The following is a 17,069-nucleotide window of genomic DNA, read 5'->3' on the forward strand; positions in this document are numbered from 1 at the left end:
GAGCTCTAATCACACATTAATAGTACCCCATTACTGAGCTCTAATCACACATTAATAGTACCCCATTACTGAGCTCCAATCACACATTAATAGTACCCCATTACTGAGCTCTAATCACACACATTAATAGTACCCCATTACTGAGCTCTAATCACACATTAATAGTACCCCATTACCGAGCTCTAATCACACAATAGTATCCCATTACTGAGCTCCAATCACACATTAATAGTACCCCATTACTGAGCTCCAATCACACATTAATAGTATCCCATTACTGAGCTCCAATCACACATTAATAGTACCCCATTACTGAGCTCTAATAACACATTAATAGTACCCCATTACTGAGCTCTAATCACACACATTAATAGTACCCCATTACTGAGCTCTAATAACACATTAATAGTACCCCATTACTGAGCTCTAATCACACACATTAATAGTACCCCATTACTGAGCTCTAATCACACATTAATAGTACCCCATTACTGAGCTCTAATCACACATTAATAGTACCCCATTACAGAGCTCTAATCACACATTAATAGTACCCCATTACAGAGCTCTAATCACACATTAATAGTACCCCATTACCGAGCTCTAATCACACATTAATAGTACCCCATTACTGAGCTCTAATCACACATTAATAGTACCCCATTACCGAGCTCTAATCACACATTAATAGTACCCCATTACTGAGCTCTAATCACACACATTAATAGTACCCCATTACCGAGCTCTAATCACACATTAATAGTATCCCATTACCGAGCTCCAATCACACATTAATAGTACCCCATTACTGAGCTCTAATCACACATTAATAGTACCCCATTACCGAGCTCTAATCACACATTAATAGTACCCCATTACCGAGCTCTAATCACACATTAATAGTACCCCATTACTGAGCTCTAATCACACACATTAATAGTACCCCATTACCGAGCTCTAATCACACATTAATAGTATCCCATTACCGAGCTCCAATCACACATTAATAGTACCCCATTACCGAGCTCTAATCACACATTAATAGTACCCCATTACCGAGCTCTAATCACACAATAATAGTACCCCATTACCGAGCTCTAATCACACATTAATAGTACCCCATTACTGAGCTCTAATCACACATTAATAGTACCCCATTACCGAGCTCTAATCACACATTAATAGTACCCCATTACCGAGCTCTAATCACACATTAATAGTACCCCATTACTGAGCTCTAATCACACACATTAATAGTACCCCATTACCGAGCTCTAATCACATATTAATAGTATCCCATTACTGAGCTCTAATCACACATTAATAGTACCCCATTACTGAGCTCTAATCACACATTAATAGTACCCCATTACTGAGCTCCAATCACACATTAATAGTACCCCATTACTGAGCTCTAATCACACACATTAATAGTACCCCATTACTGAGCTCTAATCACACATTAATAGTACCCCATTACTGAGCTCTAATCACACACATTAATAGTACCCCATTACTGAGCTCTAATCACACACATTAATAGTACCCCATTACTGAGCTCTAATCACACATTAATAGTACCCCATTACTGAGCTCTAATCACACATTAATAGTACCCCATTACTGAGCTCTAATCACACACATTAATAGTACCCCATTAACAAGCTCTAATCACACATTAATAGTACCCCATTACTGAGCTCTAATCACACATTAATAGTACCCCATTACTGAGCTCTAATCACACACATTAATAGTACCCCATTAACAAGCTCTAATCACACATTAATAGTACCCCATTGACGAGCTCTAATCACACATTAATAGTATCCCATTACTGAGCTCTAATCACACATTAATAATACCCCATTACCGAGCTCTAATCACACACATTAATAGTACCCCATTACTGAGCTCTAATCACACATTAATAGTACCCCATTACTGAGCTCCAATCACACATTAATAGCATCCCATTACCGAGCTCTAATCACACATTAATAGTACCCCATTACTGAGCCCTAATAACACATTAATAGTACCCCATTACCGAGCTCTAATCACACATTAATAGTATCCCATTACTGAGCTCTAATCACACATTAATAGTACCCCATTACTGAGCTCTAATCACACATTAATAGTACCCCATTACTGAGCTCCAATCACACATTAATAGTACCCCATTACTGAGCTCTAATCACACACATTAATAGTACCCCATTACTGAGCTCTAATTACACATTAATAGTACCCCATTACCGAGCTCTAATCACACAATAGTATCCCATTACTGAGCTCCAATCACACATTAATAGTACCCCATTACTGAGCTCTAATCACACATTAATAGTATCCCATTACTGAGCTCCAATCACACATTAATAGTATCCCATTACTGAGCTCCAATCACACATTAATAGTACCCCATTACTGAGCTCTAATAACACATTAATAGTACCCCATTACTGAGCTCTAATCACACATTAATAGTACCCCATTACTGAGCTCCAATCACACATTAATAGTACCCCATTACTGAGCTCTAATCACACACATTAATAGTACCCCATTACTGAGCTCTAATAACACATTAATAGTACCCCATTACTGAGCTCTAATCACACACATTAATAGTATCCCATTACTGAGCTCTAATCACACATTAATAGTACCCCATTACTGAGCTCTAATCACACATTAATAGTACCCCATTACAGAGCTCTAATCACACATTAATAGTACCCCATTACCGAGCTCTAATCACACATTAATAGTACCCCATTACTGAGCTCTAATCACACACATTAATAGTATCCCATTACTGAGCTCTAATCACACATTAATAGTACCCCATTACAGAGCTCTAATCACACATTAATAGTACCCCATTACAGAGCTCTAATCACACATTAATAGTACCCCATTACCGAGCTCTAATCACACATTAATAGTACCCCCATTACTGAGCTCTAATCACACATTAATAGTACCCCATTACCGAGCTCTAATCACACATTAATAGTACCCCATTACTGAGCTCTAATCACACACATTAATAGTACCCCATTACCGAGCTCCAATCACACATTAATAGTATCCCATTACCGAGCTCTAATCACACATTAATAGTATCCCATTACCGAGCTCCAATCACACATTAATAGTACCCCATTATTGAGCTCTAATCACACATTAATAGTACCCCATTACCGAGCTCTAATCACACATTAATAGTACCCCATTACCGAGCTCTAATCACACATTAATAGTACCCCATTACTGAGCTCTAATCACACATTAATAGTACCCCATTACTGAGCTCTAATCACACACATTAATAGTACCCCATTACCGAGCTCTAATCACACATTAATAGTATCCCATTACCGAGCTCCAATCACACATTAATAGTACCCCATTACTGAGCTCTAATCACACATTAATAGTACCCCATTACCGAGCTCTAATCACACATTAATAGTACCCCATTACCGAGCTCTAATCACACATTAATAGTACCCCATTACTGAGCTCTAATCACACACATTAATAGTACCCCATTACCGAGCTCTAATCACACATTAATAGTATCCCATTACTGAGCTCTAATCACACATTAATAGTATCCCATTACTGAGCTCTAATCACACATTAATATTACCCCATTACTGAGCTCTAATCACACATTAATAGTACCCCATTACTGAGCTCTAATCACACATTAATAGTAGCCCATTACTGAGCTCTAATCACACACATTAATAGTACCCCATTACTGAGCTCTAATCACACATTAATAGTACCCCATTACCGAGCTCTAATCACACATTAATAATACCCCATTACTGAGCTCCAATCACACATTAATAGTACCCCATTACTGAGCTCTAATCACACATTAATAGTATCCCATTACCGAGCTCCAATCACACATTAATAGTACCCCATTACTGAGCTCTAATCACACATTAATAGTACCCCATTACTGAGCTCTAATCACACATTAATAGTACCCCATTACTGAGCTCCAATCACACATTAATAGTACCCCATTACTGAGCTCTAATCACACATTAATAGTACCCCATTACTGAGCTCCAATCACACATTAATAGTACCCCATTACTGAGCTCTAATCACACATTAATAGTACCCCATTACCGAGCTTTAATCACACACATTAATAGTACCCCATTACTGAGCTCTAATCACACATTAATAGTACCCCATTACTGAGCTCTAATCACACATTAATAGTACCCCATTACTGAGCTCTAATCACACATTAATAGTATCCCATTACTGAGCTCTAATCACACATTAATAGTACCCCATTACTGAGCTCTAATCACACATTAATAGTACCCCATTACTGAGCTCTAATCACACACATTAATAGTACCCCATTACTGAGCTCTAATCACACATTAATAGTACCCCATTACCGAGCTCTAATCACACATTAATAGTACCCCATTACTGAGCTCTAATCACACACATTAATAGTACCCCATTACCGAGCTCTAATCACACATTAATAGTACCCCATTACTGAGCTCTAATCACACACATTAATAGTACCCCATTACTGAGCTCTAATCACACACATTAATAGTACCCCATTACTGAGCTCTAATCACACACATTAATAGTACCCCATTACTGAGCTCTAATCACACACATTAATAGTACCCCATTACCGAGCTCTAATCACACATTAATATTACCCCATTACTGAGCTCTAATCACACATTAATAGTACCCCATTACTGAGCTCTAATCACACATTAATAGTACCCCATTACTGAGATCTAATCACACATTAATAGTACCCCATTACTGAGCTCTAATCACACATTAATAGTACCCCATTACTGAGCTCTAATCACACATTAATATTATCCCATTACTGAGCTCTAATCACACATTAATAGTACCCCATTACTGAGATCTAATCACACATTAATAGTACCCCATTACTGAGCTCCAATCACACATTAATAGTATCCAATTACTGAGCTCTAATCACACATTAATAGTACCCCATTACTGAGCTCTAATCACACACATTAATAGTACCCCATTACTGAGCTCTAATCACACATTAATAGTACCCCATTACTGAGCTCTAATCACACATTAATAGTACCCCATTACTGAGATCTAATCACACATTAATAGTACCCCATTACTGAGATCTAATCACACACACACACATTAATTGAGCTATAATTACGGAGCTATATTGCTGGCCAATTACTGAGCTATAATCACCCATTAATAGCAGACCCCTATCACACAGGTATTAATAATTGGCCAATATGAAGGACACTCTGGTCACCTAATCCAGTTACAGGTCTTCCCGAATCTCACCCTCTGTAAAAAGACTTATCACTATGGGCTGATCCTCCATCTCGTGTCTCCCAATCCAACTTTCCTGGTTTGCAGTCCCAGAATCACCCTTTACTGGCCAGGGAGCAGCTGAGACACGGTGCGCCTGACCGGGAGTAACTCTAAATCTCTGGAACTCTAAAGCGAGTCACTGTGGTCCACTGAAACTTTAATCAGAATGCTCTTGTTTCCTGGACCAGCAAACAAGGCACTTTTTGGAGGATTAACAGAGAGGGTGATGAGGCATCAAATGACATCAAGGACTTTGAGTAGCTCCATGTTCTCTGGAGCCAGCACTTTGGAACCATGTGTCGGATTGGAGTTTAGCCATATCCCGCTGAAGATTGGACTTTTTGGACAGACTAGGCACTCCAGAGAGACCTCTCTGGGAATTTATGGCATGTGGGGGTGCTTCATTATATTATGTGTTTTCAGGGTTCTCAAGTCTTTGGCTTTCTGTGGCCAGGAGATAATTAGTTTAACCGGGAGCTGACTCATTTATCTCCCAGACACATATGGGCTTGTGCGGACTTGTGCAATTCTGAATGGAGACCCCCTGCCGGGGGTCTGTATAAATGTGTGTGTTTTTACCCAATAAAACAGTTCTCCTTTACCCTTCACCAAGTCCCTACTAGGACTTGGGTGAGACAGCGGTACCTTGTGCAGGAGAGTATACACACTGAGTACAGTATACACACTGAGAAGGGACATCATAGGTGGTAGTAACCCATCCTCTCGAGGTTATACCGCCAAAGCCAATACTAATTACACAGGTCTTCATATTTGCCCAATACTGATCAGTAATCATACAAATAATTGGCCAATACTGATCCCTGATTAATAATGTTCCAGGACTGAGCACCAATCTTACCCATAAGTTGGAGCAGAAGCCTTCTACTAGTCTCATTGGATAATCATCAATTCCTCACTATCAAAACCATAAACCGCTCACTTCCTTTTCCCACCTCCACATCATACCTGTAGGATCTGCTGCCCCAGCTGGATGTTTCCTCTGCTGCGTCTCACCAGGTGTCGGAGTAAAAGTTTGGTGCTCTCCGTCTTACCGGCTCCGCTGTCACCACTAGGAAGAAAAGTCAAGATCACATCATGGCCAGACACACTGGATATTGGAGTTTCTAGCATTTTGAGGGCCATCTGGAGCAGTTAATAAAACAATTTAGAGATCTATATTTTCAGCCATGTCCACCATGGGAATCTCTTACCAAATCCTTTACTTTAGAGCCTAACCAAAGCAAGGTTATGGATAGTGTTTTTTAAAGCCATAAATCTCCAATTTCACATTCAGAGACCAGAGTAGCTGAATGGAAAGCATATGTTGCAGATTTTGAGCTTAAATTTTAAATTTACCTTTCTTTCCCCCTCAGTTTAGTGAATAATCCTGCATGACATCAGAGGGCCTTACCTGTGACAAACACCCTGTGGTCTGGTAGTTTGCCACGAGCTCTTGGAGAAGCCTGCTAGCCAGCCTCCTGCCCCAAGATTATGGGCCATACAAAATACCCTGCAAACTACTCTGTTCGTGTGATTTGGGACTATGCAGTTCGGGAACCGAACAACTGCACAAACCAGAGACCACCCGGGAGCTTGTTAAACCCAATTGACACTGTGTTCCAGGGTAGAACTATGGATTCCGTTCGGTAGTTTGTTTGATTTTTTTTTTATTCTTTATTTAGCATTGACATGACTAGGCATACAGAAAACATTCAGTCGTACATATATGAGCAATGTGAGCATGTACAGTAAAGTATTACCATTGAACATCAACATTGGATAACATAGGTGACATGATATCCCTGTATGGTACCGTTTCACGCCCGGTCATCTGGAGTCAATGTTAATTTTTGTTAAACAGATAACAAAAAGGTAAATAAGTATATGTGTTCCACATCTCTGGCTCTAGGCCGAAGTTCGGGGTGTATGCTATCCTTTTTGGTTCCCTTACACCTGACTCTATCTAGGGTGATGTGCTGCCTTAATGGCTAAATTTAATCTCTGCCCCCGGGTCCAGTAATATGCGCGGCTTGTTGCGCGGTCCCTCACAAGGTCCCGACCCCGTGTATCTGTAGCTCCGTGGATTCCAAGGGCCCGGATATAGTGTCTATGTATCTCTCAAGCAGGGCTGTCGGGTGTTGTCAAATGTTAGCAGGTTACCCCTGAAGATATAGGTAGATATTGTAGACATACATAAGAAAAGTAGATAGGAAACTTAAGGAGAGAACAGAAATAGAAGAGGAGGAAGGGAGCGAGGCCGAGAGGAGCGGGAGGGGACAGGGGAAAGCGAGGATCGCGCCCCATCGCTCTCTAATTACCCAGGGGGCAGTTGTCCCATGGTTCCCATTTTCTCTGAAATGTCTTTTGGCCGTCAGATCGCCCATTAGGTGGGCTTCTTTAATTCATAGGGGGAGCCCTCTGTTTGAGCCAATCGGCTGCCACTGCTCTCCTTGCTGCCAATGTGATTTTGTGTATGAGCTTTTGCTCGCTTCTGGTCCACCCATCTATTGGTCTATTTAGTAGGTATAGCCATGTGTCCAGGTCAGGGGCCCTGGAGAGGACCTGGAGAGGACCTGGGTCAGTATGTCTTTGATTTGTATCCCAAATCTGTTAACGTGGCACGCCCACCACATGTGTGTCTATAAGTTCCTTTCATCCCACAGCCTCTCCAACACAGATCAGTGGGAGTTTTCCTCATGTGATACAGTTTAAAAGGGGTGGTATACTATCGGAGCATTGTTTTAACAGATTGCTCCTGCAGCGTAACGCAGACCGATGAGGTGTTATTAGCTTCCCAAATTTCTTGCCAATCTATCCCTTCTAGTTCTTCCCCCAGGTCATTCACCCATTGGGTCGTATACGTGAGGTTCCCCCATTCTCCAGATTCTGAGCATAGGTGGGTATAGAGGAGTGATATTAAGCCTCTAGGCATTTTTTCCTGCATACATATATTTTCAAAAAATGTTTTTGTTTTTCGTGCAGCTACTTGTATGTGTGGGGGTTTAGTGTATTGCTTTATTTGTAAGTACCGAAAAAAATCAGCGGGTGTCAGGTGGTCTCTTTGCCCCAGGGAATCAAATGTGACTATCTCTGTTCCTTAATATAACTGGCAAATGCGTTGTAGTCCTGTTCGATCTATGTTCCGGAAATCTCTGGCTGTCATTCCCGGGATAAATTCTCTATTTCGTAGATAAGGCATTAGCAGGGACGGGGCAGACGCCAACCCGTATTTAATCGCAGTGGAATCCCATGTTTGTATGGAGCTGAGTATTGTCGGGCACGTGACCCTGATTATGGGTCTCTATGTTTTGGGTACCCATTTGAGGTATTGTGGCAGATCCGCTCCTACCATGAGGGATTCTAGATCTACCCACTTTTTCACCCGGGGGAGTATGCCACATTGCCACCTGTGCCAGTTGGCTTGCGGTATAATAGAGATTCAGATTAGGCAGTCCCAGCCCACCCCTGTTTTTTGGTCTATACAATGTGTGTCTCGATATCCTATGCAGTTTATTTTGCCATATGAAGGCCCCTAGTGCTTGTTGTAGTTGTGCCTTGGGAATGTGTATGGGTATTGTCTGAAATAGAAACAGTATCCTGGGTAGGATATTCATTTTTACGGCGTGGATACGCCCTATCCACGAGATGGGTCTGTCTGTCCACGTCTCTAGTTCCCTAATTAGGGTTTTAATCGTCGGAGTATAATTTTGGTTGTACAGCTGTGTTGGTTCTGCAGTCAGGCGTATCCCTAGGTATTTCAATGACTGATGTTCAATGCGTATGTGATATGTGTCTCGGTTATGTCGCTCTCTGGTATGTTTATTGGAAGGGCGCTAGACTTAATCATATTAGCTTTATATCCCGAGATTTCCCCGTATTTCCGCAGGACATCTTGAAGGGCTCTCATCGAGTTTGCGGGGTCGGTGAGCGTCAGGAGCACGTCATCCGCGCAAGCCAAAACCAAGTATTCGCTCCCTCTCCCACTTTGACCCCTTTTATATCTGGGTGTTTCCTCAATGCCTGGAGCAGGGGTTCAAGCGAAAGCGCGAATAGTAACGGGGAGAGGGGGCAGCCCTGACAAGCCCCTTTATTGAGTTGGAATGGTTGAAGTGGAGCTCCCGAGATTTTCACCTGCGCCCGTACATTAGTATACAGGGCCTTTATTAAGGTTAGGGATTGTTCGGGAAAGCCTATGTGCGATAATAGTGTAAATAAATAGGGCCATTGGACCCTATCAAAGGCTTTTTCTGCATCGATTGAAAAATGTAGCGTTGGGGTGTTAGTGGCTGTCTGCTTCCATATGAGGTCTATATTTCTGCAAGTGTTCTCAAACAATTGCCTACCAGGTATGAAACCTACTTGGTCTGTGTCTATGAGTTCTGTGAGGTAGGGGTTTAGTCTATCAGCTTGTATCTTTGCAAGGATTTTCATGTCGTGATTTATAAGTGAAATTGGTCTGTAGCTTTCGGGCAAGAGGGTCTTTGTCTGGTTTTGGTAATAGGACGATGGTGGCTAGGGACATGTCTTGGTTAGGTGTACCCCCCTCCCTAAATCTGTTGAATAGGGCAGTCAAGTGGGGGGTGAGTTAGTCCTTGAATGTCTTATAATAAGTCCCGTCAAACCCATCTGGTCCGGGGGCCCTGTTACCCTTCAGCTCCGATATAGCCCGGTCTACCTCCTCCGGCGAGATCTCCGCTGCCATTGTGCTGATCGCTTCCTGAGACCGTCGGGGTAGTCCCAAGTCAGTCAGGAAGTCATGTGTCATTTCCACATCGTGTGCTGTGTCTCCGTGTTCGGGGAGTGATTATAAAGTGATTTATAGAATGTGGTAAAAATCTCTGCTATATCTGAGGGCATGGTTTTGATAGAACCGTCAGGGTGTCGAATGAAGGTGATATGTCCGCGTCTCGGTCTGGGTTTGAGGACTCTTGCCAGGAGCGTGTCCATCTTATTGGCCTTTTCGTAAAAAGTGTGCTTCGACCAAGTCATAGATTTGGCAGTGTCATCTAGTAGTAGGGAGCGGATATCATATCGCTTTGCTTCTAGGCGTCGCAAGGTTTCGCCACTTTGATTGCTCTGGTGCTGGTGTTCTAGCCGTCTAAGGTCGGTCAACAGGTCGTTCAGTCTTTGAAATGGTTTCCTCTTTTTTGCCATCGCTAGTTTAATGAGGATCCCTCTTATCACCGTCTTATGTGCCGCCCAAGTTGTCTCTCTTGTTATGTAGGGGATGCTGTTGGTATTTAAGTACTCCCCTATGTCTGCCCTTATCTGTTCCACTGTCTCCTGATCCCGCAGTAGAGATGTATTAAGTTTCCATGTCCAGGGGGACGCCACGCAGAGGTTCCTCAGTGTAAGGGTTACGTCTGCATGATCAGACCATGTGATGGTTCCGATCTCTGATCCCGTGATGCGGGGTAGGCATCTGTCATTTACCAGGAATACATCTATCCTAGAGTAGGTGTCATGTGGGGCCGAATAGTACGTGTAATCTATAGTGCTCTGATGACGTGCTCTCCAGACGTCCACCAACCCCGTATTCGCCACAAACCCATGCAACAGCTTGTCTTGTCCCCCTTGTCCCTGGGATCTGGGTATGCCCCTGCGTGCGCTCCCTATCTACCGCGGGGCACGGGGCAGCGTTGAGATCCCCTCCCAATATCAGCATACCATGTGGTAGGGAATGGATTTTTGTCTTTAGCGACTCCCAGAAGCTAGGTGCAGGGTGGTTCGGCGCGTACACATTGATTAAGTGGATCGTATGGGACAGTATCGTACCGGAGAGGATGACGTCATCCGAGCACTATAGGTCTGAAGAAGTTATTTGCAGGGGGCAGCTATTCCATATTAGGATTGCCACTCCATTCTTTTTACGGTGTGTTCTAGCCTCGAAGGATACACTATAAGTGTGATCTCTTAACTTAAAGCCAGCCTGTTTAGGTAAATGCGTCACCTGAAGGAGGGGGACATCTGCCTTCATGCGTTTCAGTTCCCTAAAGAGCAGTCGCCTTTTCCTTGGAGCATTGAGACCCCTGACATTCAGTGTAGTGAGTTGTAGTGTCATGTTCCCGTCTCCAACCCTGCTCCATACACCCCGGGTTTGTCATTTTATCTTTGGTTCTGGGCGAAGATATGGAGAGGGTCTTGGGCCGTTATCTCTGACTCAAGCCTGTGCTTCCTGTGGGGCCTCACGGGTACATCCGTCAGCAATGATGTCTGTGCTCTCTGATGCTGCTTTTTTTTTTGGGGGGGGGGGGGGTTGTGTGTGTGTGTGTGGGTGGAGGGGAGTGGGGGATCGTCCGTTTGAATTGTGAAGATTGGGGGCCTCCAGTCTCCTCTCTGGTGCTTCCACATATAGGTGAAATACTACATCTATGTACTACCTCTCCCCCCCGGGGTGCAACATTCGCGATAGGGTGTATATGACCCTCTGTGCGTCAATCTATAGACCTTGTTTGGCCATGTACCCGAGCAGCCCCTGGCCCATTGAAGGGGCTTTGCTACTTCCCTTGGTCCGTAAGTGACCCTGGGGCAGAATCTGTCAAACCGGTCTATATGTAATTGCAGGGATTGAGAAGTGCAAGTCCCTCATGCCCCAGTTCTGTTGTCCCAGGAGACAGTGTCCGTCCTGGTAGGCCCGCAGCCCTCACCGTGTTGGGTCCCCTGCTGCTGGACCTTCTTGCATATGTAGTCCCACTCCCTCCTCCTCTGCCCTCCGTACAGCAACTGGATGAGCAAACCGGAGGTCCCCTCCCAACAATATGCTTTTGCCCTCCCTGGGTCCCAGACAAGGATGTGGCTATTACGGTGCCGGTAAGGGGCATCCCCCTCTTACCTCGTGGTACATGTGCGGAAGGGATAGTGAACTAGTTATTAAAACCTGTACACGGTATGATAGTTTGTTTGATTTTAAACTACCGAACTGGACCAACCGTTAGCAAAGATTTCATGGAACTGTTTTGGGCATAGGTCATGTGCACAGTCAGTCAAAATTAAGACTTCCATGGAAATCTTGAACCCCTGAACCGATCTGGGTGATTTTTGGGATATGTTGGTGCCCCAGATCTAAGCTATCAGGGGATATGACGTTTGTGGGGTTTCCATTTGTTTTGGGGGTTTTGTTATATTGCATATTTCTGTACGGAGAGAGATAATTCAATTATATGTTTGTGTGCTCAGGTAATTCTCTCTCAGAGATTCTGCTTCAGGAGGGAGCGGTTCCGGGACCCCAGTCAAGCCATGGTGACTATGGGTAGGAGTGCTGCGGTTTGTCCCCTTTTCCATCTAGGAAGCGGTCCTTGACTGAGGTACAGGTAGCTCTGTTACAATACCCTTATTATTCACCAGAACTACAGCTTAATGTGTAGTATAGAGCTTGTTGTAGTTATTCTGGCAAATACAGTCAGCCCCTGCAGACATCTTAATGTAAGCACTGCCTTTTCAGAGAAAAAGTAACACAGTCACTCAGACGGCCACTAGAGGTGCTGGGTAAAGCAAACCTGACGTTCTGTGTCTCCACGATTTGCACTGCTGAACATTCCTCATGGAGATGCGTGTGCGTATAAGCCTCCCAAAGCTTTCCTGTGGGAAACATTGAATTGGCTGAGATAATCAGAATTTATCTCAGCCAAGGAGGAGGGATGTGTGCAGAGCCAGACGTGATCGAACCCATGCGGAGCTGAACACAAGGGGAGTAAACAATCTTTTTCAAGGGGGGCCTGAAGACTAAGTGTGCCACACCTATCTAGAGTCAGGAATACACATGTGTATTCCTGACACGATCGTGTTCCTTAAAAGATACAATGCCTTTAACGTGCAATAAATATTCTAAAAAATATTTTGACCTGGGTTTGTAAACCGATCATTATCTCATGTAGCAATAAACTGGGTGGAAACCCGATTACAGCCAATAAAGGCTTATAAGCCCTGTAATTAGAGCCCAGAATAGTGCAATATCTTACTGACTGTGGAAAAGATCACAGGAATGGAATTGACAGATCCTACAAAGGCTGTCAAGACAAAGTACTGGACACTGGGTCTGCTAGCAAAGATGTTGGATTTAACCCAATTTCGTAAAAAATAGGGAAAACCTAGCTTGAAAACTTCCTAATCGATTGGCAAGCTTGCGTTCAGAAACCATGAAGAAAAATAATTTCTTCTCAGAACAAACTAGACAATGGAGATCTAGAGGCCAAAGAGCTTTTTTCAGTTAAGTGTCTTTTATCCATCTTTTTCCCTACGGAATTTGGGTGGCAGACTCGCCCATTTCCCCCCATGATTGGCCCCTGATCACCTCAGACTTGTGGTTTCTGACACCAATAAGACTCAAGATTTATTTTATTCAGTATCCCATTCAGGTAAAAGAACAATCCTCTTACCCTTTTCCAAAGATAATCAATCCCTGACAGAACAGAATCTATCGAGGACCTATATGTAGCAGAATGGATTAGTGAAATAAACCTTTATTCCTTTTGCTCGGTTGTCTGTACACCCTTCATTCATTTACCGAACCAACTCTTGTTAACAGCTCATAATCACCGACCACCCCTGGCTGTTAACCACAAATGAGCAATTAGTTCAAGTGCTTTCCCTGTGTGGCTTTTGTTCGTATAACCAAACACACATGCTCCACGAATTGGTGGCCATTTTGTCTCCCGAACCCATGTAGTGGTACATGGTCATAGAGTGTGTGGAACTGTACGTCGGCTAAGCGACCCTGTGAACACCCAGGAAACTAGTATCGCTGCCCATTCAACTTCCCGAACAGTTATGAGAATGGCGTTAGGACTATCGAACAAGGGGAACATTTGCCAGTGTTGGTATGGTAACCCCCGAAAGATGACCAATCATTGCCTTGTTTTCTGTGGATCTATTTTGGGACATCACCTTCTGGCCGACCGGTCAAGACTTCATTTAAATGGCGATTCCAAACCACCGAAGGGATCTGAGCGCTATTTTGACAAAGTGGGTGATCAGACTCCAGCTATTCGGGAATATGACTGTTGTGGAGTTCCTGCACTATTATGATGTATTTTGTATGGTTTCCTGTAACTGAGAGATATCCAATTTTGGGCTCAATTATTTCTCAGAAACAGACTCCTGGGAAGAAACCTGTGTGTTTTTGCTATGTAGACCCCATGCTAGGGGCTGTGCATAAAAGCCATGTGTGGCCAAATAAAGCTATTGACTCCCAGAACTATGTGTCGTCTAGTTGCTGGGGGGGAAAGGTCTTGGATTTTTACAGTGCTTCTTTCAGCTTTGAGGAAGGAACTGCAGAGATACCTAGTTGTGGTATAGGAGCTCTGCTACACTATAAAACAAAGGTCACAAGAGATACACCAGGTTTCTTAGGAAACATTTTCATATTCAGAAAAAAAAGCTTTAAAAAATAGGTTTTCCCTTTATTTTTAGATGGACGGTTCTCAAGAATATAAAGAATAATGCCCACTAAGGCATTATTCGAAGAAACAAAAATAAGGGTTGAAGAAACTTGTCTGGTTACAAATACTTGTCAGTTAGTCCACCCATTGTACAGCGCTACGGAACTTGTTGGCGCTTTATAAATAATAATAATAATAAGAAGAAGAAGAAGAATAAAGAATGCTTACATTTTTGATTCACCAAGACCATCAGATAGTTCTGCAATTTCTGGTGCAATACCAGAACAGAAAAAAGTGAAAATTTACAAACCTACCATTTGGTCTCTTTCTTCACAAACAGCTAAAGCCTGTAGTAAAACAACTTTTACAATTCACGGTATCCGACTGATAATCTATTTAGACAATATTCTCATTATGGCCAAGGATCTACCAACAATCAGTATCGTAATTCTCACACTACAACATAAACTAAGACAAATTCAAAAAGAAATCAAAGGAGTTTTACTAAAGGAAATAAAAAGAGGGCAAAAGCTGCAAAGGAATACCCAAAAAGTAAAAAACAATATGGAAGGTTAATAATAATAATGAAGAAATAATAACAAACATAGGGGTTAAAGATGTAAAAGAAAACTATACATAGTGTAATCAAATTTGAAAAAGTGAAGAGTGAGAGGGGGTAGAAAACTCAAGAGATACCTATTGATTCAGTCTTGTCTCCCTCCAAAGAGGGTAATTAACGCAGGGTATCACTGTCACTCTGTGGTATAGATCCTCTTGGAGCATGTAAGTACAGAGAAAAAACAAGCAAATGGATGTATAAATTGGAACAATTTTGCACTTACAAGAAAGTGGGTACTGAAGGCATATCTCCACATCTAGTGGTATAAAGGAGTCATGTCCAAAGGTCGATTTCCCCAGACCGAAAGCAAAAATCACTACCAAAAAAAAAAACCACACACGATAAAAACTAAGATTAAGGCTCCATATCCTACACGTCTCGTCACAGGGATGTGTATGTCATGTCCAGTATCCTTCCCTTAATAGTGTGATCCTGATGTTCTGCACCGGATTCCACAGTGGAACGCACAAGGCCTTCCGGGTCCATGATGTCATATCTGTTGGCATCATTCCTATCCTAGGTTATTTGTTTTACGAAGGAAAAGTTTATTCCTGAAAACTTTGGCATGAAGAGTTGGATTGGTGTTGGCTTCAACTCTTCACTATAGGGCATTAGAGAGTACAGGAACCAAGGTTATAGCCCTTAATTTAACCGCTGCTTAAGTGTTATTGTGTGTGCAGTTGTCTATTTTAAAAAGAGACATATGTTTTCCTGGCACTGTAGTCCCCAATAGTGCCCCCCCCCCCCCCCCAGTGGTGCAGAAGGGGTTAAACAACACTTTATTACTGATCAGATTCCAGTGCAGATATCCCTCGGCGCTGGTTCAGGCTCTGCCTCCTCTCCTCCTCCATTCTCACATTCGGACTACCCCTATAAGAAATGGGGTTTTGGGTGACGCTGGATGTCCTCGCGCAGAGCGTGAGGACGTCCAGCATAATTTAGGTGATCAAATGTCGCCTAAGAACACAGATGTCCCTCTAGTGGCTGTCTGCTAGATGGAGGGGTGGAGTTAGTAATAAAATATAATTATTGCAGTATATCAAAAACTGCAATGATCACCATTGCAGGGTTAAGGGACTTCTTCAAGAGCGGTCCGGGTGCCTATAGTGTCCCTTTAAATGAACCAGCGTCTATAAATAGATGCTTCACCTGCATGAACTTTTAACTCGCCTCAATAGTTTGCTTACATGCCAATGACACTGTGGCATAATCTTACAGAAACCACAGCCTTGAGTTTCCCTGATAAGCACAGTTTCACAAAAATCAAAGCCTTGAAGTTTCCTGCACACCTGCTCAGAAATAATTACTCCCCTTGTCAAAGGAACACTATAGTCCCCAGAACAACTACAGCTTATTGTATTTGTTCTGGTTAGTAGAATCATTTCCTTCAGGCTTTTTGCAGTTTACATTACAGCCTAGGGATGCCTCCACTGGCCACTCCTCAGATGGCTACTGTGACAAACACTCCTTTCCCCGAACGTTTGCCACGAACTCCACGGGCCTCCTGCCCACAGACTATGATCCAGGTCTAAGACCCCATTCAGTACTTACCTTGCAAAGCCGCCCTTAGCAGTTTTCCCTCGGTGCCCCTGGTTCAGCACTTTCGCTTCTCTGGATTTAACCGAACGCTCTTTGGCGGCCGTTCGCATGAACAAACCCATGAATGG

The 17,069-nt window shown here is 43.0% G+C and overlaps 1 protein-coding gene across 1 annotated transcript in view; it reads right to left on the minus strand.

The window, feature by feature from the left end:
• LOC134610515 (myosin-IIIb-like) overlaps window positions 1-17,069 on the minus strand; it is a 301,018-nt gene that overhangs the window by 243,104 nt on the left and 40,845 nt on the right. Inside the window, exon 4 of the mRNA XM_063453481.1 lies at window positions 6,373-6,475. Coding sequence (XP_063309551.1) covers window positions 6,373-6,475 — 103 coding nt within the window. The remainder of the gene's footprint in view (window positions 1-6,372; window positions 6,476-17,069) is intronic.

This window comes from Pelobates fuscus, chromosome 5 (assembly GCF_036172605.1).
Source record: "Pelobates fuscus isolate aPelFus1 chromosome 5, aPelFus1.pri, whole genome shotgun sequence".
NCBI classification, from domain to species: domain Eukaryota; kingdom Metazoa; phylum Chordata; class Amphibia; order Anura; family Pelobatidae; genus Pelobates; species Pelobates fuscus.